This window comes from Borostomias antarcticus (genome assembly GCF_949987555.1).
Source record: "Borostomias antarcticus genome assembly, chromosome: 6".
NCBI classification, from domain to species: domain Eukaryota; kingdom Metazoa; phylum Chordata; class Actinopteri; order Stomiiformes; family Stomiidae; genus Borostomias; species Borostomias antarcticus.
The window spans coordinates 13985547-14011353 of record NC_140239.1 but is presented as its reverse complement, the minus strand read 5'-3'; the positions used below and the strand labels follow the sequence as shown (position 1 = coordinate 14011353).

Genomic DNA, 25807 nt, shown 5'->3' with positions numbered 1-25807 from the left:
ATGCGCAGTTTCGCGTATAGCCTATTATATGCACAGTTTCGCGCTATGTAGGCTATTATAAATACGTATTATTCATTGGGGGAGCTTGGACTCGCTGGGGACTGGTGGAGAGACGCATAGTCTACAGAGCCTCCCCAGACGCGACTTCATCCTCCAGTTGGCTGAAGAGCTGCGCGCTCTGGTGTCCAAACAGCTACCGACGGCGCCCCTCGCAGTGTCCACAGAAGAACACCCCCCAAAAAATACCTGCATGGTGAAGACAAGCTGCAGCAAGAACAGAACTGTCTACCAATGCACGAAGTCCACCAAAGCTGTCTGTGGCAGTTCCACTGCCAAGGTGCAGAGGATATGTGCGAAGTGTATTTGAGCTGCCGCCTCAACCGCGCGTAAGAGCAGAGCGCATCAACTCGTGTATAGCCTACAACTAGTAGTCCATAGCCAATAAAACGGCTTATTGTTTTATTCATATATCAACTAGATAATTAGATCATTATTCATTTTATTAGATAATTATTAAACATCGAAGTTCTATGCTGCATCTGTAGTAATCACAAGACGTATAGGCCTAGCCTACGTAAAAAGCGATGCATTCTCATATATTAGCTTAGATAATTATTAATTAGATAATTAGTATGTACCTACGTTCTATGCTGCATCTGTACAGTAGGCTACTGTTTTATTTGGATCCTTGGCCAAAATGCTGTTCTTGTAGTCGTTTCATCAATTTTTTTTCCTTTTGTGAAGTGTAGGCTATACTATTCTTGTTAAAGTGCGAAGATAACATTTTGTTGTGTTATTTTATTCATTTTGTGAGTAGTATGAAAGGACAACATTAAGCCTTGAGTTTTACAGTACAATCCTAAGACCGTATAGCCTACCGTAAAAAACGATGCATTACAGTAAGTCCATTGAACAGCTACTGGCCGATAAAGTTATATAGTGAGCCGCGGTGGTTCTAGTGTTAAATCAAAAAATGACATTCTTCTTCTAAATATTCTCTCACGAACAACATGCCTGGCATTGCGATGCCTTCGCCTCGCAACAATCACTGCTGCCATGATCAGCGGAAAGGCTGGCCATGACACACCCCTTGCGCTTAAATACCACCACGTCTCTGAAAACGGAATTCATTTCACTTTAACTGCGTGAAGCAATTGGCGCTGATCTTTGTGAATTGGGCGGATTTTGCAATAATGTTCATTTACATAGAAAGGGGAACATTCTCCACCCATATTGCCTAATTTAAATATCCGCTAATAACACCGGCGCAGAGAAACGCTATGAGGAAGGCAACGCAGTTAACACCGTATTTCACCCTTTGCGAGGGCTTTGTGAATAGCAAAGATTATTTTTGACTTATTTGCACAGGTTTTGCATCAGGAAAAACTGTGCAATCCTTTAGTGAATTCGCCCCTGAGTGTGAAACACGTGCATGAGTGGGCGTGGCCATCCTGTAGCATGACGGTGATTAAGTGTGAGTACATGCGCATTCCCTCTGCCTTCCCTCTGCCTTCCCTCTCCCTAGTGCCTCTCTCTCTCCCTCCTATCTTCTAACCAGGTCCAGTGGATGCCCCACTGTCACCAGCAGACCTCACAAAGTCCGATAGATACCCCTGTGTCTACTGTGGATGATGTAGCATGTCCGCAGAATATTCTTTCTCCTATGATGCTTTTAGCCTCTCTCACTTTGAAATGTTATTCAATGCAATGTATTGCTTCATAAATGTTCTTAGCCGGTAGACAAACATACTCCTGGAGCTTGCTCGATCGCCTTGTTGAGAGGGGTCAGGGAAGAATTTTTACAGCTCACTTATCTGGCCCCCGGGTGATTACTGTTTTTTTGCTTCCCTCTGGAATATGTAGAGAGTGGGTCGTATGCCCACCTCCCTTGTTCTCTGTAAAGCGCATTGTGTTGCCTCTGGGTATGAAATGCGCTATACAAATAAAGCTTTGATTGATTGATTGATTGATGTGTGTGTGTGTGTGCGCGCATGTGTGTGTGTGTGTGTGCGTGCGTATGTGTACTGTAGCATGACTGTGAGTCGTCATGGTGACTAAGGGCTGAGGTTTTAGGCCGGCAGTGATGTCACTACAAAGTCACAGCCAGTGGCCATGTGTTGTGAACTACAGGAAGTTGATCACGCACACACACACACACACACACACACACACACACACACACACACACACACAGACACACACACACACACACACACACACACACATACACACACACACACACAGACAAAGACCCGCACACACTCGTGGACCAAGTGAAAGTACAGCAGGATGGCGTGTGTGTGGTGAGGAATTGTGGGTACTCACAGATGTCCCTCAGCAGGATGAGGATGGAGCCCTCTCTCATCCCACAGCAGTTCTCCAACAGGTTCAGATACTGCACACACACACACACACACACACACACACACACACACACACACACATTTTTAGAAGGAGGTTATAGAATATGGTGGCTAAACCAGACACTGGAAGAGGAGTAGAAGAGGTCATAATGATGGTGCTCTAACAGGTGTGAGCAATAACATATGGAGATAGTCAACGGTCAAGGATAAATGAAACATCTCCTTCTCCAGACAGAGAGACTGCCAGTAGCTGCTGAGACTGAGTGGTACTTTGCCCGTCTTTTTGCAGCAGTCTTTTGTAGTCCTCCTGGTTGCTGTCCACAGAGCGCAGGTCTATGAACACGCCCCAGACTCCCAAACACAAGAACAAGTCTATGAACACGCCCCAGACTCCCAAACACAAGAACAAGTCTATGAACACGCCCCAGACTCCCAAACACAAGAACACGTCTGTGAACACGCCCCAGACTCCCAAACACAAGAACAACTCTATGAACACGCCCCAGACTCCCAAACACAAGAACAAGTCTATGAACACGCCCCAGACTCCCAAACACAAGAACAAGTCTATGAACACGCCCCAGACTACCAAACACAAGAACAAGTCTATGAACACGCCCCAGACTCCCAAACACAAGAACAAGTCTATGAACACGCCCCAGACTCCCAAACACAAGAACAAGTCTATGAACACGCCCCAGACTCCCAAACACAAGAACAAGTCTATGAACACGCCCCAGACTACCAAACACAAGAACAAGTCTATGAACACGCCCCAGACTCCCAAACACAAGAACAAGTCTATGAACACGCCCCAGACTCCCAAACACAAGAACAAGTCTATGAACACGCCCCAGACTCCCAAACACAAGAACAAGTCTATGAACACGCCCCAGACTACCAAACACAAGAACAAGTCTATGAACACGCCCCAGACTCCCAAACACAAGAACAAGTCTATGAACATGCCCCAGACTCCCAAACACAAGAACAAGTCTATGAACACGCCCCAGACTCCCAAACACAAGAACAAGTCTATGAACATGCCCCAGACTCCCAAACACAAGAACAAGTCTGTGAACACGCCCCAGACTCCCAAACACAAGAACAAGTCTATGAACACGCTCCAGACTCCCAAACACAAGCACAATCAGTAGGCCAGCCGTATATCATGACTTTTCGTTCTGAGGAAAATTAAATATAAATCTATGGAAACGTTCTGCACAGAACGATTTTCTTCATAAATTCGTTGTGGACAGAACGAAAACATAGCCCATGTATTCCTATGGGACGTCATACTAAAACGTGAAATAAGCAATGTTTTTGATTGGTCGTTAACATTGAAACACGTGATAGAAGATGGGTATAAATTTGCGAGCGCATTTGGGGGTGGTTTGGGTGGATCAAACAACTTTGGTGAGGCAACACCGAGAGTGCAAAACCACTGAGTGCAAAACTAGCTGGCGAAACTAGCAAGCAACAAGGTTTTACAAGCAACTAGAAAACAACACTACTAGCTTACGGTCATAATTATTAACTAGCAAACAACACTACTAGCTTACGGTCATTATTATTAAATAGCATTAGCTAGCTCGTATTCTAACGCTAGCGAACGCAAGGATGCTAGCTAGCTATTCACAGTGTACACAAGCACCATCCACATCAACACAGGGGATAGACGCGGACACAGGGATCAGGCTAATTTACGAAACTGGACCCAGGAGTGGAGCTACTCGGACGGCGCTTTGTGGGCGCGCTCCGCATATCACAATACTACGGTGGCCGACGCGTGCAAATCACAACGGCAAATCCGGAACACAACGGCAAGTTCAAACACAACAACAAAGTTAAAAAACACAACAGCAAGTCAGAAAACACAACTGCAAGTCGGAAACACAAATGCAATACAGAATACACAACAGCAAGAGAGAAAACACAATCGCAAATTGGAAACCACGATTGCAACTCCCAAAAACACAACGACAATAACCAGAAATCACATTAGAAATGTGTCAACCGGAAAGGGATTTACTACTTGTTGAATCTGATTGGGCAGCTATAGTGTCAATAACAGTGGGACATGTGCGGGAAGCGAATATTTAAATTAATTTGAAATGATACGTTAAATGACTGGGTTTAAGAATGGAACTATTTTTCTCCCACATGCAGGAGCCTATCTTGCCTCCTGCCAGGCTGTTGTTATAAATAAGAAGTTCTTAACTACTTGCCTGGATAAATAAAGGTTATTGATTGCTGATGAGCTAGCTAGCTAGCTCATTGATGCCATATCAAATATTGGACATTTGTATCTATAGCTAGTGACCTGCTTTAGGAGGCTAGTGGCCTCTAAGTAGTTTGCACAAAACAGCTGATCAGACGTTACGATGCATAGCCAGGCTCTTGGCTAGTCTATGTGACACCTAGATGGCAATAATAGCGAAAATAATGAAGATATGTTTAGAGTATATCTGTGGTGGTGATGGGATAACATTCATATACAGAGAGAGGACGAGTAGTTGTTTTGTTGTATATTATTTCAATATACAACAGAGATCATTCTCTACAAAATAGATTACATCCTAATTCGTAGCATCATCATTCATTCATTGTCCTAGTGATTTTGACGTTAGCTGGTTGGCTGGAGTAAGGGCCGACTGCTTCATGTTGAAACGCAAAATGTCGCAGCCCAGCAAACACCCCAAGGAGGTTGGTTTGGTGCAACCAGTAGCGCCAGTTGGGTGGAGTGCGTGGTTCACTGCACCCTGGTTACGCACCGTTCCTGTGGGTGGGTGTCTCTCAGTGGCACGGCGGCGGACCAGTATCCAGTGCGCATATTGAGAGATACGGGTGCAGCCCAGTCTTTTATACTCTCTGATATTCTGCCTTTCTCTGAAAAGTCTTCCACTGGTTCTAGTGTATTGGTGCAGGACATCGAAATGAGCTATGTGTCGGTGCCTCTCCATCTGGTGCACTTCAGTTGTGATAGCCAGTGGAGTGTAAGGTGCGTCCGTCTTTTCCAATAGGTGTAAATGTTCTTGCTCGGTAACGATATTGCTGGTGGCAGGGTTATGCCTATGCTGGAGGTTTTGGAACATATCCCTCTGTTCTACAGCCTGATGTGTTGGCCCAGAGCTAGGTTTCCTGAAGTGTTCCCTGTGTGCGCATGTAGCCTACCCGTGCGCAGGACTGAGTGAGGACTTGGTTGATACCGTGTTCGCGACTGAGTTGTCTGACTCATCAACTGCCCCAGTTCCATCTATGCCCACTTCGCCTACCGCTGACACAAGTGCTCGTAGTCAGAGCATGCTCCAGAGTAAAAACCTTGTGTCCGAGCCTACCCAGCTACCTATGACACGCAGTAACCTGATTTCCTTACAGAGGACAGATGTTGAGTTGGCCAAGTGTTGGGAGGCTGCTCGGGATTAATGGATGATGCTACGAATTAGGATGTAATCTATTTTGTAGATGATCTCTGTTGTATATTGAAATAATATACAACAAAACAACTACTCGTCCTCTCTCTGTATATGAATGTTATCATATCACTACCACAGATATACTCAAAACATATCTTCATTATTTTAGCTATTATTGCCATAGGTGTCACATAGACTAGCCAAGAGCCTGGCTATGCATCGTAACGTCTGATCAGCTGTTTTGTGCAAACTACTTAGAGGCCACTAGCCTACTAAAGCAGGTCACTAGCTATAGATAAAAATGTCCAATATTTGATATGACATCAATGACAATTAGCTAGCTAGCTCATCAGCAATCAATAACCTTTATTTATCCAGGCAAGTAGTTAAGAACTTCTTATTTAAAACAACAGCCTGGCAGGAGGCAAGATAACAGCCTGGCAGGAGGCAAGATAGGCTCCTGCATGTGGGAGAAAAATAGTTCCATTCTTAAACCCAGTCATTAAACGTATCATTTCAAATTAATTTGAGTATTCGTTTCACGCACTTCCCACTGTTATTGACACTATAGCTGCCCAATCAGATTCAACAAGTAGTAAATCCCTTTCCGGTTGACACATTTCTAATGTGATTTCTGTTTTTTGTCGTTGTGTTTTTGGGAGTTGCAATCGTGGTTTCCAATTTGCGATTGTGTTTTCTCTCTTGCTGTTGTGTATTCTGTATTGCATTTGTGTTTCCGACTTGCAGTTGTGTTTTCTGACTTGCTGTTGTGTTTTTTAACTTTGTTGTTGTGTTTGAACTTTGCGGTTGTGTTTTTTGAACTTGCCGTTGTGTTCCGGATTTGCCGTTGTGATTTGCACGCGTCGGCCACCGTACAATACCCCTGCGCGGGCACGCACGCCTGGAGGAATTACTCAATGCTCGCTGCCCGAGCGCCTCCACGCATGCGTGCACGTGTCCATAGAAATACATGGGCTAAAGTTTCGTTCTGTCCAGAGCAATTTTGTTATGAAATTCGTTCTGTGTAGAGCGATTCAATAGATTACTTTTCGTTTTGGCTGGAACGAAAAGTCGTGAGATACGGTTGAGTAGGCAGTTGTATCCTAGCGCCTTAATACGTTCTGTCAAGGGTTGGGATTTCAAGAGTTTGAATATGAAGCAAGTGTCCATATACAGTACAGATCAAAAGAACAGCCTATTTCAAAGATGATAACTGATTTTCTTGACTCATTAATGAAAACAACATCTGGGGTATTTGGGATATCATACAACATATTATTTTCTGTAGAATTGTGATCAAACCAGTTCAGTTTTACGGTGCTGTGCTTATACATTTGTGTTGTTTTCTCCTGTACTTCTCTGATGCCCTTTGAGACCAGGTCCGCCAGCCGGTCAAGCCTCCAGTCCTTTGTAATAGCTACGGCCATGTAGGATATGCGCCATTGTCTCTTTATTTCCTGGAGTTGGGCGTGGGTGTAGGACACAGTGTGAGTCATGTGATGGATACCAGGTTGCCAGGTTGTATTTTATTGGCAGTACCTGTAGGCGGGCCTTGATGGTAAAGATAAGAATATCCTCTCGGCTGGTGGTGTTTGAGAGGAAAGTGTGTGACAGAGAGTGATTTGCAAGGGTAAACAAGTTAGTTTTCTTTGCAAGCCAAGGCTGCTCCACTGCTGAGCGCCCTGTAACCACCTCATTCTTAATATGGAGGCTCTCTCTGCTTTGGTTGACAGCTTGTGTTGCTCACCATCCATGATGCTGTTGTCGAGGGCCACGGTGGAGCCGTCGCGCCGCCCATTCCAGCTGTATTCCAGAGCGGGGGCGCAGGTCGTTTAGGTCCATCCAGTCTGAACGCACACCAGATCCTGTGGTTCTGATATCCAGTGTTCTGTTGTCCTTTATTTGAAATCCCAGAAATAGCGTCTCGTTCTCCTTGGCAGGTGGTGTTTTGCGTCGCCGCATGCAGAAGGAGAGACTCGCGGGTCGTTTCTCTGGCCGTTACGTCATTGCTGGTGAGCGTGTTTAGGAGGTGACGGGTTCTGGTGGCGGTGTAAACCCACTCAACGTTGGGCACGCCCAGACCTCCATCCCCGCGGGGTTGGGAGATGATGTTGCGGGTTGAGTGGGTGTTCAGACCCAGCCGTTTCCTCACCAAGCTCACCGTCTTGTTATTCAGCCCTGCTAGGGTGTTCTGTGGTTTATGGATGTTTGCAGGAGAGGAGAGGAAAACGCACACCTACTGTCCGAGGTGCAGGCAGGCAGTAAGTATATGGATTGGAAGAGAGGAGACCGTTATGGATGTTTGCAAACAGATGTTGAATTTTTGCGAGTGCGAGTTCTATGATTGCTTGTAATTTCATTAGAATAGGGAGAGGGGATGGATCAATAATGTGGAGTCTGACAGAGTAGTTGTGAGTCAGCTCTTGGACCAGCTCTTCCAAGTCGCCTGCGACATTGAAGTCATGGCCTGGATGTGGGTAGACTATGTCTCCTGTCTGGATGTGGGTAGACTATGTCTCCTGTCTGGATGTGGGTAGACTATGTCTCCTGTCTGGATGTGGGTAGGCTATGTCTCCTGTCTGGATGTGGGTAGACTATGTCTCCTGTCTGGATGTGGGTAGACTATGTCTCCTGTCTGGATGTGGGTAGGCTATGTCTCCTGTCTGGATGTGGGAAGACTATGTCTCCTGTCTGGATGTGGGAAGACTATGTCTCCTGTCTGGATGTGGGAAGACTATGTCTCCTGTCTGGATGTGGGTAGACTATGTCTTCTGTCTGGATGTGGGTAGGCTATGTCTCCTGTCTGGATGTGGGTAGACTATGTCCTGGATGTGGGTAGGCTATGTCTCCTGTCTGGATGTGGGTAGACTATGTCCTGGATGTGGGTAGACTATGTCCTGGATGTGGGTAGACTATGTCTCCTGTCTTGAATAGATGCAGATGGGTTTCTGCATTATAGTGAAGGAAGGGGGCCTGTTGGATTTGTCTTTGTGCCACCGATTTCCTCCACTGCGTCTTTCATAGAAACCAGCTCATTTAGAGTGTTTGACCTCCAACCTTGACCGTAGCATGAGCTCCTGGGTGTGGGAGAGCAGGGCATGGACCACACCCTCGTCCCGGCAGGAGATTTCATCATCATGGGCGTGTGTTACGTCTGTGTGTTACGTCTGTGTGTGTGTGTTACGTCTGTGTGTGTGTCGTAACAGCGTATCCCTGCGCTGGGTTTGGGGATCTTACGCCTTCTGGTGCACTGGCGCCTCCATTTCAGCCTGTGGTTGATTGCCAAGATGAAGTTAACCGCACTCCAGGGACATCCTGTTTTTATACACACACACACTCACACACTCGCACACACACACACTCACACACACACCCTCACCTTCCTGAGGTCCCCTCCCTGGCAGTACTCCATGGCCAGCAGGGGCAGGTCGTTGTAGCCCATCACCTTCTGAAGACCCTCGGGCACCTCTCTGGCCGCCACCACGTTCACATGCTCCAGCCTGACACACACACACACACACACACACACACACACACACACACACACACACACACACACACACACACACACACACACAGATGAGTCTCAGCCACTTGTCACACTGTCCCTGTCACGTCCTGTCGCGCTGCTCTCTGGACTTGTGTACTTCTGTCTTTTTCGCGTCTCATAGAGAAGAGCCTTTTTTCAGCAGGCTAAACCTTTTTTATAAATTAATTCCTGTTGCGCAGAGCCTGCCCTGCCTAACAGATTTTGATTGAATCAAAATATCAGGTTGGAAAATAATTGTTTCTCCCGGGCGATGTCCTACCTACCCTCTCTCGTTTTCCTAGCTATCGATATCCTATGTAAACAAACAAACAGATTTTCAACCGCAGTAGCCGTAGTGATTCATGTACTGTACTATGATTTCGAGGCAATAAAGCAAGTTATTGTTTTTATACGCGCGTCACTCATTCATGGAACTGCTTGTTGGAACACGACTCATCCCCCGTAGAGGTGAAGTTTGTTAGACGCCTCTACACAAGTTGAAAATCTGCTCACCTGCGGAATTGTTTGGAAGATAATACAGGTGGATCTGATCGTGCTACGTCCAGGGATCAGTGAAATGCACTATCCCTAAACAAATTGAATGAATGAATGAAATAGCCTATATGCTCTGTCTATATGCTCTGTCTATATGCTCTGTCTATATGTTCTGTCTATATGCTCTGTCTATATGCTCTGTCTACTCTGTCTATATGCTCTGTCTATATGCTTTCTATATGCTCTGTCTATGTTCTGTCTATACTGTATGCTCTGTCTATATGCTCTGTCTAAATGTTCTGTCTATATGCTCTGTCTATATGCTCTGTCTAAATGTTCTGTCTATATGCTCTGTCTATATGCTCTGTCTAAATGTTCTGTCTATATGCTCTGTCTATATGCTCTGTCTATATGTTCTCTATATGCTCTGTCTATATGCTCTGTCTATATGCTCTGTCTATATGCTCTGTCTATATGTTCTCTCTATATGCTCTGTCTATATGTTATGTCTATATGTTCTGTCTATATGTTCTGTCTATATGTTCTGTCTATATGCTCTGTCTATATGCTCTGTCTATATGTTCTCTCTATATGCTCTGTCTATATGCTCTGTCTATATGCTCTGTCTATATGTGCTGTCTATATGCTCTGTCTATATGCTCTGTCTATATGCTCTGTCTATATGTTCTGTCTATATGTGCTGTCTATATGCTCTGTCTATATGCTCTGTCTATATGTTGTCTATATGCTGTCTATATGTTCTGTCTATATGCTCTCTCTATATGCTCTGTCTATATGCTCTGTCTATATGTTCTGTCTATATCCTCTGTCTATATGCTCTGTCTATATGCTCTGTCTATATGCTATATATATGCTCTGTCTATATGCTGTCTATATGCTCTGTCTATATGCTCTGTCTATATGATCTCTCTATATGCTCTGTCTATATGCTGTCTATATGCTGTCTATATGCTCTGTCTATATGCTCTGTCTTTATGTTCTGTCTATATGTTCTGTCTATATGCTCTGTCTATATGCTCTGTCTATATGTTCTCTCCATATGCTCTGTCTATATGATCTCTCTATATGCTCTGTCTATATGCTGTCTATATGCTCTGTCTATATGCTCTGTCTATATGCTCTGTCTATATGCTGTCTATATGCTCTGTCTATATGCTCTGTCTATATGTTCTGTCTATATGCTCTGTCTATATGCTGTCTATATGCTGTCTATATGCTCTGTCTATATGCTGTCTATATGTTCTGTCTATATGCTCTGTCTATATGTTCTGTCTATATGCTCTGTCTATATGCTCTGTCTATATGCTGTCTATATGCTGTCTATATGCTCTGTCTATATGCTGTCTATATGTTCTGTCTATATGCTCTGTCTATATGCTCTGTCTATATGTTCTGTCTATATGCTCTGTCTATATGCTGTCTATATGCTGTCTATATGCTCTGTCTATATGCTCTGTCTATATGCTCTCTCCATATGCTCTGTCTATATGCTCTGTCTATATGCTCTCTCTATATGCTCTGTCTATATGCTCTGTCTATATGCTCTGTCTATATGCTCTGTCTATATGCTCTCTCTATATGCTCTGTCTATATGCTCTGTCTTGGTCTCGAATGGATTGGTTGATAAAGAAAGCGCTCATCATTTGTTGATATTGTAAATGTTTGAAAACGAAAACCGGCAAATAGCCCAAAGGAAATGCACCGCAATCCGATATGTCAAATATGATATGTCCGATATGGCAAATAAATGAGGAAATAATTACGCCGTGCGCATTGCGATCAAAGACGGCAAATGAGTGAACACAATTTATGAATGAAGTTGTAGGCCTACGCGGCAATAAGGTTCACTCAATCTCCATGAAAGGTAACGCCACTTCTCTCCATCAATAAAGAGAAAATAGAAACAGGCTTTATCTAAACAAAGGATTACTAAAGCAAAGCATTTGAGCAACACAATGGATGAGAAAAGAGAAAGAAAACAGGGTGAAAGTCCAACTGAAGGTGCATATGACGGATTAATGGAACCTTGGAGGATCATAAACAGTCAGGGTAATGGACTCTACGCAGTGAAGACTCTTCTGGGATGGGTGGGAATGGTCCACTTAACAGCAGCGGCAGCAACCTCACAGACCAGCATGGTAGACCAAATCTCACCTCAAACAGAATCAGCATAGCCAGGATCGAGGATCTACTGATCCAACAATATAACCAGGACTTATAAGTTATATATATATAACAAGCTATGGGGATAGCAGTGATCTATCCATTGAAGAGCAGCAATTCATGAAGATTGCATCTGACTCTGCTACACTTAAGGAGGGACATTATTACATGCGGCTACCCTTCTGAGAGGAGAATGTGCAGATGGCCAACAATCGGCAGGCAGCAAAACAACGTGCTCTGGGTCTCACCCGGAGGTTTAGAAAGGATCCTGCTTCCCATGATGATTACAAAAGGTTTATGGGCAAAGTCATTAATGAAGGTCATGCTGAAGGTTCTGCAACAACAGCTACAAAGAGAGGACGGCAGAATCTGGTATATTCCACACCATGGAGTTTACCACAATAAGAAAAACACCATCTGAGTGGTGATTTGTCTGTGGTGCCACTTTCCAGGGCGCCTCCCTCAACAGTAAACTGTTGCAAGAGCCCAACCTTAACACGTTCATGGGTGTTTTGCTGTACCTGCACAAGATAAATGGGATGTCCACCACGGTGTCCTAGGGTTACCGCCCCTTGAGGTACCTATGGCCCTCAGGCCGCAGCTCCCAGCCGCAGCTTCAGCAATGGAGGCTTTGAACACCGACCACTCATGCTCGATGTCCCCAACCTCCACAGGGATGCCTGAGAAGCTCCGCCGGAGGTGGCAATTGAGATCTCTCCGGAGAGGCTCTTCCTCCAGACGTTCCCAGTTCAGCCTCACTACAGTACACGCTTCGTGTCTTCGGTCTATCCAGAGGTTTCCCCCGCCATCGAAACCAGCTCACCACCATCCCATGAACACTTGGACTTGCATAGTTCTTGTAGGACCTGCTTTGCTGTCAGAATAAATGGGGCAAGAAATCCAAGATTTACAAGATAAAAGCCTGTATTCCGATGACCCCGAGGTAAAGCAGGGCCTCATGGTCAATAGCATGGTCATAGTGGATGACCCCACAGTCAAGCTCTTAACCTACTTCTCTGAATCAAACAGTCTGAAGAAGGCTGTAGCGTGGTTTCTGAAAGTGAAAGAGATCCTCAAGTTGTCATGCAAGAGAAGACAGGCATGTGATACTGGAACAGGCAACCAAAAGAGGCAGGTGATTCCTCCAGGTTCACAGAATCTCTCAGTAGACGACCTGAAACAACTAGAGGAAGGAATCATAACCTGGGCAACACTTCAAGGAGGAGATCTCCACACTGCAAAGAGGCGACCCCATCCAGAAGAGAAGTTCTCTCCATAGACTGGACCCTTGGATAGATGGTAGCATTCTCAGGGTCGGAGGGCGGCTCAACAAGTGTGCAATCCCTATGGAAACGAAAAATCAGATGATACTACCAAAGAATAGCCATATCCCAAAACTCATTCTGACCGACATACACAAAAGGGCTAGGCATGCTGGCAGGAACTACGTTATCTGCAGCGGTCCTTGTCGGAGGCCGAGCCTCCGGGGGGTGAGCCCCAGTGGGTTGTGCTGGCGGAACCCAGCTCCTTCTGACCGGGGCCTGCACTTCGGTGTTCGCCGGCTTTTCTTTTTTGGGAGCACTTTGTGTCCCATGCCTGGTCTTTTCATTAAAGAAGTGTCTGGCTTGATCCCAGGATACCACGGCTCGGTCGATGTCTTTCTCCGTCAGGCCCCTCTTAGGGAGTTTGATGAAGTCCATTTCTCCTTGAGACCCTTTGGTCAGGGCCTGCAGCACCTTCACGTGGCCTTCCACCGGAATCTCGTCTTTCATGGCATGCCAGACCCCTGACAGAGGGTTATTTTCACTCAGTTTCCTCTGCCCTCTCTCTACCAGGGAATCCTCGTCTGCTTCGTCGTTATTAGTTGTAGTTACTTCTTCAGCCTTTAGGTTGCCTCTCAGAGCCGTCCCTATCGTTCTTGACAGCCAGCCCTTCAAGGCCCCCTCACAGTCCGTCGCATCTCTCACCATGGGCAATGCGTCAACCAGGTTGTCTCTTGTTGACTGCCTCGGTTCTTTGTTGCGCACCAGAACCTGGATCTTCTTCAGCTCCTTGAGGATATCCTCCCCACTTTCTTTGGTTCTGGTTTTCGAGAGGGACCTAGCCCTCCCCCTGCTCGGGATCGGGCTTCGGTCGCGTACGGACTTTCTTGCCGGCCTATCGGGCGACTTCTCCCGGTCAGGCAGGCCTTCATCTTCGGAGGCTGACACCTCCTCAGGATCAGTGTCAGGATGTGTTTTGGCCTGTTTTAAGGAGACTTTCTTGAACTTTCTTAACATGGCATCATAGGTTATACCCAGATATGCGCCAACGTTATCTAAACTTTGTCAGCGTTTCTGGGTTCCATGCACCAATGCTCTTGCTAGGAAGATTATCATTAAAACCTGTAGCACCTGTTGACGTCAGCATGCCTCGATTGGTGAGCAAAAAATGTCGGACCTCCCACTAGATCGGGTTTCCCCTGATCGTCCAGCATTCACCTCCATTGGTGTTGATTACTTCTGACCAATCATCGTGAAGAGAGGTCGCAGTGAGGTCAAGAGGTATGGTGTGATTTTCACCTGCATGGCAAGTCGAGCCATCCATCTAGAGATGGCCTATTCACTGGACACCAACTCGTCCCCGACGTTTCGTCTGCAGAAGGGGTCAGGTCACAGACATGAGATCTGACCACAGCACTAATCTGGTTGGTGCTGAGAGAGAGTTACGAGAGGCATTAAAGGACATCGATCAGGACCTAATCAAGAGCACACTTTTGAATGACGGTATTAAGTGGACATTCAACCCCCCCTCAGGTGCTCACCACGGTGGTGTATGGGAGCGTATGGTGGGACTAGTGAAAAGGGTTCTCTACTCGGTGCTCAGACAACAGAGTCCCTCTCTAGTCTCTCTAGTCCCTCTAGTCCCGGTTCCCCAGCCCCAGTCCTAGCTTCCTAATTTCTCAAGCCCTAATCCTAGTCCCAGTCCCCCAGCCCCAGTCCTATCTTCCTAATTTCTCAAGCCCTAATCCTAGTCCCAGTCCCCCAGCTCCAGTCCTAGTCCCAGTCCCCCAGCTCCAGTCCTAGTCCCAGTCCCCCAGCCCCAGTCCTAGTCCCAGTCCCCCAGCCCTAATCCTAGTCCCAGTCCCCCAGCCCGTCCTAGTCCCAGTCCCCCAGCCCCAGTTCTAGTCCCAGTCCCCCAGCCCTAGTCCCAGTCCTAGTCCCAGTCCCCCAGCACTAGTCCCAGTCCCCCAGGCCCAGTCCTAGTCCTCACGCCCTGCCCACCGTGTGTCTGAGATCCGTTTCACCTGTTCTTATTTTGATGCTAGCCCTGCCTGTATCCAGCCCCTCCAGTTTCCTTTGTCCTTGCCTGTTCATTGTTTGGTGTGTGTGTGTGTGTGTGTGTGTGTGTGTGTGTGTGTGTGTGTGTGTGTGTGTGTGTGTGTGTGTGGAAGACCTGTAAACACAGCTCCCTGCAGCGGCTGGGCCTGAGTCTGTCTGCAACTGGGTCCACCTCGCTGCTACACACACCCAGCTTGAGACACCACAACAATCACATGCTCCAGCCTGACACACACACACACACACACACACACACACACACACACACACACGCACACACACACACAGAGATGACACTCAGACACCATCTCCACTGTCCTACAGAGAGTTTATTATGAAGCCAGTGGTCAACATAGAGAACACAATGAAGCCCTATTCTATCCCATAATTAGTTTACGAGGTCCAGATGTGGCAGCCCTGTAAACATTAGTAATAAAACGTACGTAAAAAGTAATAATATAATAACATAGGTAATGAGGTAATAATCATGTAGAATGGTAATAATTACAGCTCAGCGTTTCATTGTCAGACCCAGTGCTTTCACTGGTTATCTGTCATAACTGCAAAAACACCCAGGTCTCCAGAACCACTGGAGGAGTCACGCTTCCAGAATAGCTTGTTAATAAAGGCTTGTTAACAAGCTGTTTGTAATAAAGGTTTATGTGAATCTAAGAAAATGGGAACATCATAACTTTTTATTACATCTCTCCACCCTATCCTCTCCTCCGTCTCTTTCAACTTTAATACTGCTTTCTCTTTCTGTGTCCCTCTCTCTCTCTCCATCTCCCTCTCCATCTCTCCTTCTCTCTTAATCTCCATCTCTCCCTCCCTCCCTCTCTCTCTCTCCCCCCATCTCTGTCCTCTTGTCCAGTAGTGTAACAGTGCGTTCCTAGCTCAGTCTCAGACTGTCCCAACACACTCCAATAAAACCCCTGAGAACACCAAGACAAACAAAGACCTAACTAGAACATTCCCTCCAATAAAAGCCCTGAGAACACCAAGGTAAACAAAGACCTAACTAGAACATTCCCTCACGCCCCAGCGGGCGGAGGTAACAGACCTAGGCTCCCAGACTCCCCGGGTCAAACCAGGGACAACCCTGGAACAGTCACAACTGAGTAACCTCAACAGCACCAGGATAATTTATCCCCAACAGCCCCGGGATAACCCCAACAGCCCCGGGATAACCCCAACAGCCCCGGGATAATCCCAACAGCCCCGGGATAACCCCAACAGCACCAGGATAACCCCAACAGCACCAGGATAACCCCAACAGCACCAGGATAAGCCCAACAGCACCAAAATAACCCCAACAGCCCCGGGATAACCCCAACAGCACTGGGATGTGGTAACACCGTGTCATATGATGTTAGTACTGATGGTCTCTCTTTCTCTCTCCCTCTCTCTCCTCCTCATCTCCCCTGGGTCTCCGGGATCCTCCACGACGTCTGGTGCTGGGTACGGTGTGAGTGTGTGGATGAGGTTGCCAGGCATGTTTATGTGTGAGTGTGTGTGAGAGAGAGGTTGATTGCAGGTGAATACACACACACTCACACATACATGCCTGGCAACCTCATCCACACAGTCATACTGTACCCCAGCACCAGACGTCATGGATTCTATCAAGAGACCCAGGGGAGATGAGCAGGAGAGAGAGGGAGAGGGAGAGAGAGAGTGACAGAGAAAGAGAGTGACAGAGAAAGAGAGAGACAGAGAGAGAGAGAAAGGGGGAGATAGAGATTGACAGAGAAAGAGAGAGAGAGAAAGAGAGAGAAAGGGGGAGAGAAAGAGAGTGACAGAAAGAGAGAGAGAGAGAGAGAGAGAGAAAGAGGGAGAGACAGAGAGAGAGAGAGAGAGAGAGAGGGAGAGGGAGAGAGAGAGTGACAGAGAAAGAGAGACAGAGACAGAGAGAGAAAGAGAGAGAAAGCAGGAGAGAGACAGAGACAGAGAGAGAGCGAGAGAGAGAGAGAGAGAGAGAGAGAGAGAGAGAGAGAGAAATATAATCATCTGTGTTGATCTCAACTCCAGGACTGGTACACATCCTGATGTGACCAGTATGCAAGGAGATGGTTTTATCACCCAGCAAGCTGCTACTGAACATCTACATCTACCTCCTAGAGATAACTTTCATACTGTGATTAACAGGAACGGAACTCTGCCGAAGTCTCAGTCTGTACATTGTCAATGGTCGGGTAAGAGGGGACTCTTTGGGAAGGTTCACTTATTGTTCAGCTCTTGGCAACAGCACTGTAGATTACATGATCACAGACATGGACCCCTTCTCTCTCAGTGCATTCACAGTCAGGCCTCAAACCCCCTTATCAGACCACAACCAAATCACTCTCTTCCTCAAACAGAACAATACCACACACACAAAACCCAACAAGCTGTTCAACATACCCAGGACATATAAATGGGCCCCAGACAGCAATGAGCAATACCAAGAGGCAAGCAATAGTCAGGGATCACCTCATTACTACAATAGTTTATTGAATACCCCTATCCTCCTAATACTGAAGGCATATGCAAGGCTATCCAAAATATAAATGATATCTTCAAAATAACATCAAGTAAAGCTAAATTGAATCTACGATCAAACAAACGAAAAACAAAAAAGAATCACTGGTTTGACAAAGACTGTCAAAACCTGAAAAAACAAGTTAGAACTGTCCAACCTGAAACACAAAGACCCTACAAATAATCACATACGCCTTCAGTATTGTGAAACACTTAAGACATATAAAAATACAATTTGAAACCACACACAGAAACGGCTATGCCTACTTGAAGAGAGTATAGAATCTAACTCTTTCTGGGAGCAGTGGAACTCTGTCTGTCAGTCTGAACCTGAAGAGCTGCTCATTCAAGATGGAGATACATGGACTGAACACTTTCAAACCTTGTTTGGGCCAACACCAATAGGAACTGATTTAGGAACCAAACAAATACTCGAAAAACTACAACGTATGGAATTGATCATCAAAGACAACCAAAACCCCCAAGATTTCCCCATTACTATGAACGAATATTGCAAATTAAATTGAAAAACCCTCGAAAAACAAAAAGGCATGTGGGCCTGATGGAATACTAAATGAAATTCTGAAATACAGCACAGAACAATACCAATTGGCTATTCTAAAGTTATTCAATCTAATTCTAAGTGTGGGATATTTTCTTGAGAGTTGGAGTAATGGTCTCATCACACCTATATATAAAAGTGGTGACAAATTTGACCCTCAGAACTACAGAGGAATATGTGTGACCAGCTGTATGGGCAAGGTGTTCTGAGCATCATCAACACCTGAATAGTACAATTCTTAAATGACCACAACGTCCTGCATAAAAGTCAAATGGGATTCATGCCAAACCATCGCACATCTGACCATTTTCCACCCTCACCACTCTCATTAACACACATGTTCACCAAAATACAAATAAAATGTATTCATGTTTTGTAGACTTCAAAAAAGCTTTCGGTAGTATTTGGCATAAAGGGCTTTTTTTTTTTTTTATCAGTTATTGGAGAGTGGTATTGGGGGTAAAACATATGATTTAATTAAAACAATGTATTTGGAAACAAAAGAACAAATTATTTCAAACAGTATCGTGGGGTGAAACAGGGGTGCAGTATGAGCCCCACCCTCTTCAACATTTATATTAATACATTTGCAGAACTACTGCAGAAATCCACAGCCCCGGGTGTGACCCTGCAGGACACTGAGGTCAAGTGCCTGATGTTTGCAGATGACCTGGTCCTCCTGTCTCCCTCCACAGAGGGCTTGCAGCAGAGCCTGGACATCCTCCATAAGTTCAGCCAAACATGGGCACTAACTATAAATATGAAAAAGACCAGAATATTGACCTTTCAAAAACGATCCAATTATCAGAAAAATTAATTCACATTAGGAAACACAGAAATTGAACATACAAAACATTACACATATTTAGGCTTCATTATCAATTCCAATGGACATTTTGGCATGGCTGTGAATGCACTCAGAGAGAAGACAATGGCTTTTTACGCCATCAAAAGAAAAATTCCAATTGACATTCCAATTAGAACGTGGCTCAAAATTCTAAATTCAGTAATAGAACCAATAATATTATATGTCAGTGAAGTGTGGGGCCCACTTACCAGTCAGGATTTCTCAAAATGGGAAAAACATCCACTGGAAGCCCTGCATGCAGAATTGTGCAAAAACATACTTGGAATCCACAGACACACAGCCAATAATGCATGCAGGGCTGAACTTGGCCAATACCCTTTAATAATAAAAATTCAAAAGAGAGCCATCACATTCTACAAACATCTCCAATCAAGTGATCCCCATGCCTACCATTACAAAGCCCTACAGTGCCAAGAGTTGAGCAAAGACAAGAGTCCCCTCTGCCAGCTGATCCTGAAACTGCCCACAAATACCAGGGCCTCAGGACGAACACCAATCAACCTGGCCCAACCAAATCATCTCAAAACAAAAAGAAAAGTATATCAAATATTGGCATGAAACCACCAAATCACAAAGTAAGTTAGATTTCTATTTGACCCTAAACAGAGAGTACACGGTAGCAGGATACTTGACTGCAGTGACTGATAGAAGACTCCGGAAAACGTTGACCTGGGCCCCGTACTACGAAGCTCGTTCAACATATCCAGGATAACTTTTCGCTAGCTCACTCGAGTAAACAGGACAACCGCAATCATGGATAAACGGTACCACGACGGTGGCTATCAACTCGTTAAGTCTACCCAGCTGGTCCAATCTAGCTATGAGTGCGTTCACGGTAAAAGGGGAGGTATTTGCTTGAAATGACCAATCGCATACCTTAGTATGGGTATTCGGACACAGCCATGGACAAGGCAAACAATACATAACCAAGTTCCGTCCACCGCATTTCACACAAAAGGAGCAATAATATAGAAATATGAACTATTGGCGCAACACAGTCGCTACTGCCAAAGGCAGGAAGGAAAGCTGGAAAAATACTGCCTACGTTTTATCATTATCCTCCTCATGAACACGAGTAGGCTAGATCATTGGGCTATGCCTATTCTTATGGCGTGTAAAGCAATTGTAGCCTATATCAATATATCTTATTCTTTCAGCTGCCACCCCTAGACTGGCAGTGGATGCTTAAAGGGCAATGCTCGTTTTTGACAACCTGGACCTTATTTACGACATATTATAAGAAGTTTGACTCACCGAGATCACTTTGGTGTAGTTCGGAGGCCTGTAGAAGAAATTTAAAATCCAGCGCGAGCCAGTATATCTGCGCTACGATCGTTGTTGGTGCCGAGAATATTGTCGTCGTCATTCGTCAGCAACAATCCGATCGTAGCGCAGAGAATGTGAGCCGGAGAATAGCCAGTCTGCGCGCTGGCCTGTGCGCATGCGTGCTGGAGCAAGTGGGGAAAGGCGTGTAAAGATCATATTACAGAGGCTAAAGACCCCGTATTTGAAAACCACTACAATGCCTCGCGTTGAGGAATCTCAACTGTCGATTCATCCAATCTGATTGATGAAAACAACCGTTTAGCGGCCGAAAATAGATTTTGAGAAACTGCATTCTCGTTGCCCCGTCCACCGTCATTACATGGATATACTGGCTCGCGCTGGATTTTAAATTTCTTCTACAGGCCTCCGAACTACACCAAAGTGATCTCGGTGAGTCAAACTTCTTATAATATGTCGTAAATAAGGTCCAGGTTGTCAAAAACGAGCATTGCCCTTTAAATAAAGCAAACGTAGGCTATAGTTTTTAAGTTTCAGGTTGGAGTAGCCTCGACAATGTGATGTCTCTATACAAGAGGAACTAAAACAGGCTATTGAGATGGAAAAAATTGGCATTGGTGCTATCACAATTCAATTAAAATGTAGCCTACTTCTCTTTGTTCCTAGGAACGGGAGGCTAGTCTAATAAATCATCATTAAAGACTTCTTCTTTTTTTTTTAAATGAGTGTTTTTACTTGGTTCTCCGCATCACCCACAGCCTACACGAAACTGCAGGTAGGCTAAATGCAAGCCAGTGCATAGCCTACAGCCTACGACTGTAAATGCACAAGGCAAAATATGGCTCAAGCAGCTGTCATTCTGCAATTTTTCATATATCGGGGAAAGCCAAAGAGGGTTTTATCGGTTTGTAAAAAGTCTTCTTAAAGGCAAAATGCACCCTAGAACAACATCAGGCTGAAAAACTAGAGCCCCATACAAAAATATAGGTGATGGCGAGTCCTATAGACCGGACTAGCGGCATCTAAAGAAAATCACGTTTCAGAGTCAGCACTTCCAGGATATACCGTGTCGAAACGCGTCGACATATCCTGCCAGCAAATCAAGCAAGACTACAGGGGGGTGGGTGCTTGGTATGATTGACAGCTATGATTGACAGCTATGACAAGCACGGCGGAGGGGGCTAGCGAGCGAACCTACGCCCCCTATAGTTTCACATTTCAGAGCTGACTGAAAATCTGTGAAACAACAAAATAAGAATGGAACGCGATAACTTGGAAGATTTTATAGAAGATGAGGAAGATGTTGATGATTCGGAGGAAATTCAGGGCTATTTGTTTGAGCCTGAATTTACAGCAGACGAAATCCGACAACGGAGAGAAGAACAAGAGGCTGCCGCCAGGCTAGTCAACCCAGGCGATGAGGCTGGATTAGCGGCCGCGATTCCTCGGTCTGGCAGTAACTGGTGGTGTCTGTGCGAAAACTGCCCAGCTATGCCGACAGAGACAGAATCTCTCTGTTGCCAAGAATGGGACCGTGGACAGTTACTGCTTTCAGAGATGGCAGAGGAGATGGAAGAGGAAGACGGGGCGCTTTGTCTGACAGAGCATGGTAGTCACGCAGCCCATTTGGATCGAGGAGTTTTGGAAACTTTTTTCCGCTTAGATAGGATAAATTGGAAGAGGAGACACAGACCGGAGGGTCCCGGAGGGCAAATGACAAATAAGTAAGTCAACATAACGTTATATGTAGATCTCTGCTTTGAATTGTCTAACCTGGCTAACGTTAGCTATCTGCATTTCATATCTGCCTATTTGGCTAATCTGAGTTCCAGGAGCCCAAGCTGAGGCAAATAGTTGTCTAACTGCAATCTCGTCAATAATGAAGTCATTTTATAATGTAGGCTGTAATGTTAGCTTTGTTTGGCATGCAATGGTGCTTTGGCTAATGTTCGTAAGCTAGACAGCAATTTTAATGTATTTTCTTTGTATCTAGACAGTACCGCTTGGCTGGCTACAGAATTGTCCTGGAATGGGTTTTACGGGGAGAACGGCTCGGAAGACACCGACGTGCTGTTCTTCCTGCTTGTGTGGTGGACAGTATTCGCCAGCTATATCCTTCTGCGGATGGACAATACCGTGGCTTTATCGAGGTCAATGAGGCTTTGGAAGGAATGTATCAGTAGGCCTACCTGATGTGTAATGTTAGGCTACAGTTAGAAAAGTCCCCCTGTGCGCGCTGTACTCCCTGCAGCAGTGAGCATAACAGCTAGCATTCAGATCTGAGGTTTGCATCTTATCTGAATAGCTGGTTATGTCCGTTTGCATTTTCTGTTATTTATTGCGACTCAGTATGTAACATTACTGTTGTGTTCTATTGTTACCTAACCATACGTACTCCCTTTTTTGCAATAAACATTCTAAACATTGGCACCTGGACTCTTCTTCTACACTTACTCACCTGAAGACCACCAAATAGTGCCCCGACCTAACACTGTGAAGTGATCGCTGTTACACCATCTATATAGGCTATATCACACAGATGTATTCATTATAGGCTATATCACAAAAAATACTATTTCACATATGTACACAATGCAGGAGTGCAATATTCAAAAATCTTATTTACTTTCAAAGGCATATGATTACAACAAAACCAGGCTTTTAGTTTTACAGATGGTTTCATACTCTTGTGGATTTTGGAAAGGAGAAACAGTGTATTTGCAAGGTAGTGGTATTGGGTATCATTTTTAAAATCTAGTCTTATATGTTTGTGCTGCATCTTCTTTGGTTGGCTTTGGGGCTGCGGCAATGTTGGCTGGCAGGTCTGGTCTTGGGAGACGGGGAAGATTCATCCTTGAAGATGACACTTTCATCTTGCCTTCGCTTCCACACCAGCTCCATCAATGTCGTCCGGAAGTTGGTGGTGTGTGGCTCATACCTCTTCTTTGTGACCCATTCCTTAGAACGCTTGCTCCACACTTGATCGATGACAGGTTTGCCTAAGACAGAGGATTATATGAACCATCATAGGGTGTGCTGTTCACTAATACGGGCATTTCTCTCTAACATGTTTGCACACACAATATCAATGTATAGGCGTACTGCTCACCATTACAGTCCACCTTCTGTTTACGAGTCAAGTTCTCATTGTGCTCCATGATGGCTAAGTGCGTCCTCTGTTTCATGCTCATGTTGGAGAAATGATGTCTTTTTGGTGCATATTTGAGGAGAGCACCATGGAATACCTCCAGGGGACCTAATTGTTTTGGAGAGATGAATTATATTAGCTTTATTGTGAACAAGTGGAAATTTGCATTGTTCAATTCATCATAGATGTGTAATCTTTATAGAACTGAAAGCCGAGCCTACTTCACCAAGATGTGGTAAGCAGCAGCGACTGGCACTTCTTTTAGCCAAGGCAAGACAATACCACTGACCTGTATGTTTGAAACGCCCCATGTGATCAAGATCCTTCTGGAGGATTTTATCGTTGACCACAGCAGCCAGTTCGTGGTATTCCTCAGATTCTTTGCAAAGCCACTTTTTCTTCTCCCGGTCTTCAGTGGTGATAGGTGGGTGAAGACAGTGGTGCTCTGTCCCTCCTTCGGTCCATGTATGCTCATCCACTGTGTGGTGTAGAATCGAGTTCCAGGTCGACTTCAGTTTCTAAAAATAATAATAATTTAAAATATGGCACATGCATTCCAAGACATTATGAAATAGACAGTGTTGGGGAAGCTATTGTGAACCACACACACACACACATCGGAAGACCTGGGGGAAACAGACAAGAACAAAACTGACAGACCAGCACAGAGACAGAGACATACAAGGCCATAAGACATACAAGGCCATAACATACCCCAACATCTCCTCCTGCCTTGGCGCAAGAGAACCAGAGATGGTTCCTTACAGACCGAATCCATGGCTTTAAAGCTGCACGTCCTCTCTTTTTGGCCTTGGTGATCAACTTCTTTTGGATACCTGTGTAAATACAAGACAATGCAAAGGATATAAGAGCATGTGGACTTCCACCTACAATACACTGCACATTACAAACAGAAAGCCCCTTTCCCCACTAGACTTGTGCCAGACCCATGACCTGCGTTGTACTGTCAATTTGAAAGACAATGATACAGTCCTGACTCCATCCCCCATGACTCCATATCCACCACTCCAGAACCCCCATCCCTCATTTCAAATGTCAGAGCCCAGTCACCAGCATTTTATGTCAATTAACCACCTCATAGGCCCTCTACTCCCAAAATTATGTCAACTAATCTTTGATGTTGTACAATACTCACTTTTGGAGGTATGCCAAATATCAAACTCATGCTGGATTGATGGATATTCCTCACGCATGATTTTTTTTATGCTTGTGGAACGATCAGTTGCCAACACCTCCACATTTAAGCCAGTGTCAAGTAGGGTGTTAATTCCACGTCTGAAGCCAAGACTTTCCATGGCCACTGAGCTGGTTGTCTCTGTCACCTAAGGACACAACAAATAACATACAATTTGTACAATTACAAAATAATCAATATAAAGAAAGATGGATGGATAGATGGATGAATTTCTCTTTTATTTACCTGGACTAACTCAGAATGGACAATTTCCTTGCTAGGGTCAGCCATGAAAGTATAGGTTGTGTATTTGGCATTAAACCCTGGGCTGTCCGAGCGACCATCGGAACACAGCTGTGGCTGCAGGCCGTCTTCCTGTTCCAGAAACATCTTGGCCAAGAGGGCTTCTCGCTGCCGGTCATATTCAGATTGAATGACAGGATGCAGGAAGCTGTTCTGCATGGCATAGAAGGTGCTACTGCCAAATATATGAAGATTGATCAGCTTTGCCCATTCCTCCAACTTGGTGTATGTGTTACCAGTGAACAACAGAGCAGCTGCAATGAGGAGGTTGGACTGCGGCATTCCACGTTCTGAGATGCAGGAAGTCCATGTTCCAGTGTGGCCTGTCTCACACTCCCATTTCACCCTCATTTGAGAACCCATGTAGGAGACTTCTTTTTTCTCAATGACTTTGAGGCATGTTTGGCAAAACTTCATCAATTCAAGCACTTTCGACTCTGAGACTATAACTTTTGGCTCTTGCCAGTGCATTTCTCTTGTTTCCTCACCAGAATCACCACCAGAATCACTGGTTGAGGGAGGGCTACTGCCTGAAGTAAAGTCTGGTCTAAAGCTAGACTCCTGTGTGGTATCCTGGCAGACATCCAAAGACTCCATACTGGTGAAGCTAGAATCCATTTCCT

General features: G+C 45.2%; 1 protein-coding gene across 1 annotated transcript in view; it reads right to left on the bottom strand.

The window, feature by feature from the left end:
* Nucleotides 1-25807, bottom strand: part of ikbkb (inhibitor of nuclear factor kappa B kinase subunit beta) — a gene marked incomplete at its 3' end in the record, with an annotated part of 77702 nt that overhangs the window by 38139 nt on the left and 13756 nt on the right. Inside the window, exons 4-5 of the mRNA XM_084440007.1 lie at nucleotides 9159-9279; nucleotides 2326-2395 (exon numbers count right to left, since the gene is read on the bottom strand). Coding sequence (XP_084296133.1) covers nucleotides 2326-2395; nucleotides 9159-9279 — 191 coding nt within the window. The remainder of the gene's footprint in view (nucleotides 1-2325; nucleotides 2396-9158; nucleotides 9280-25807) is intronic.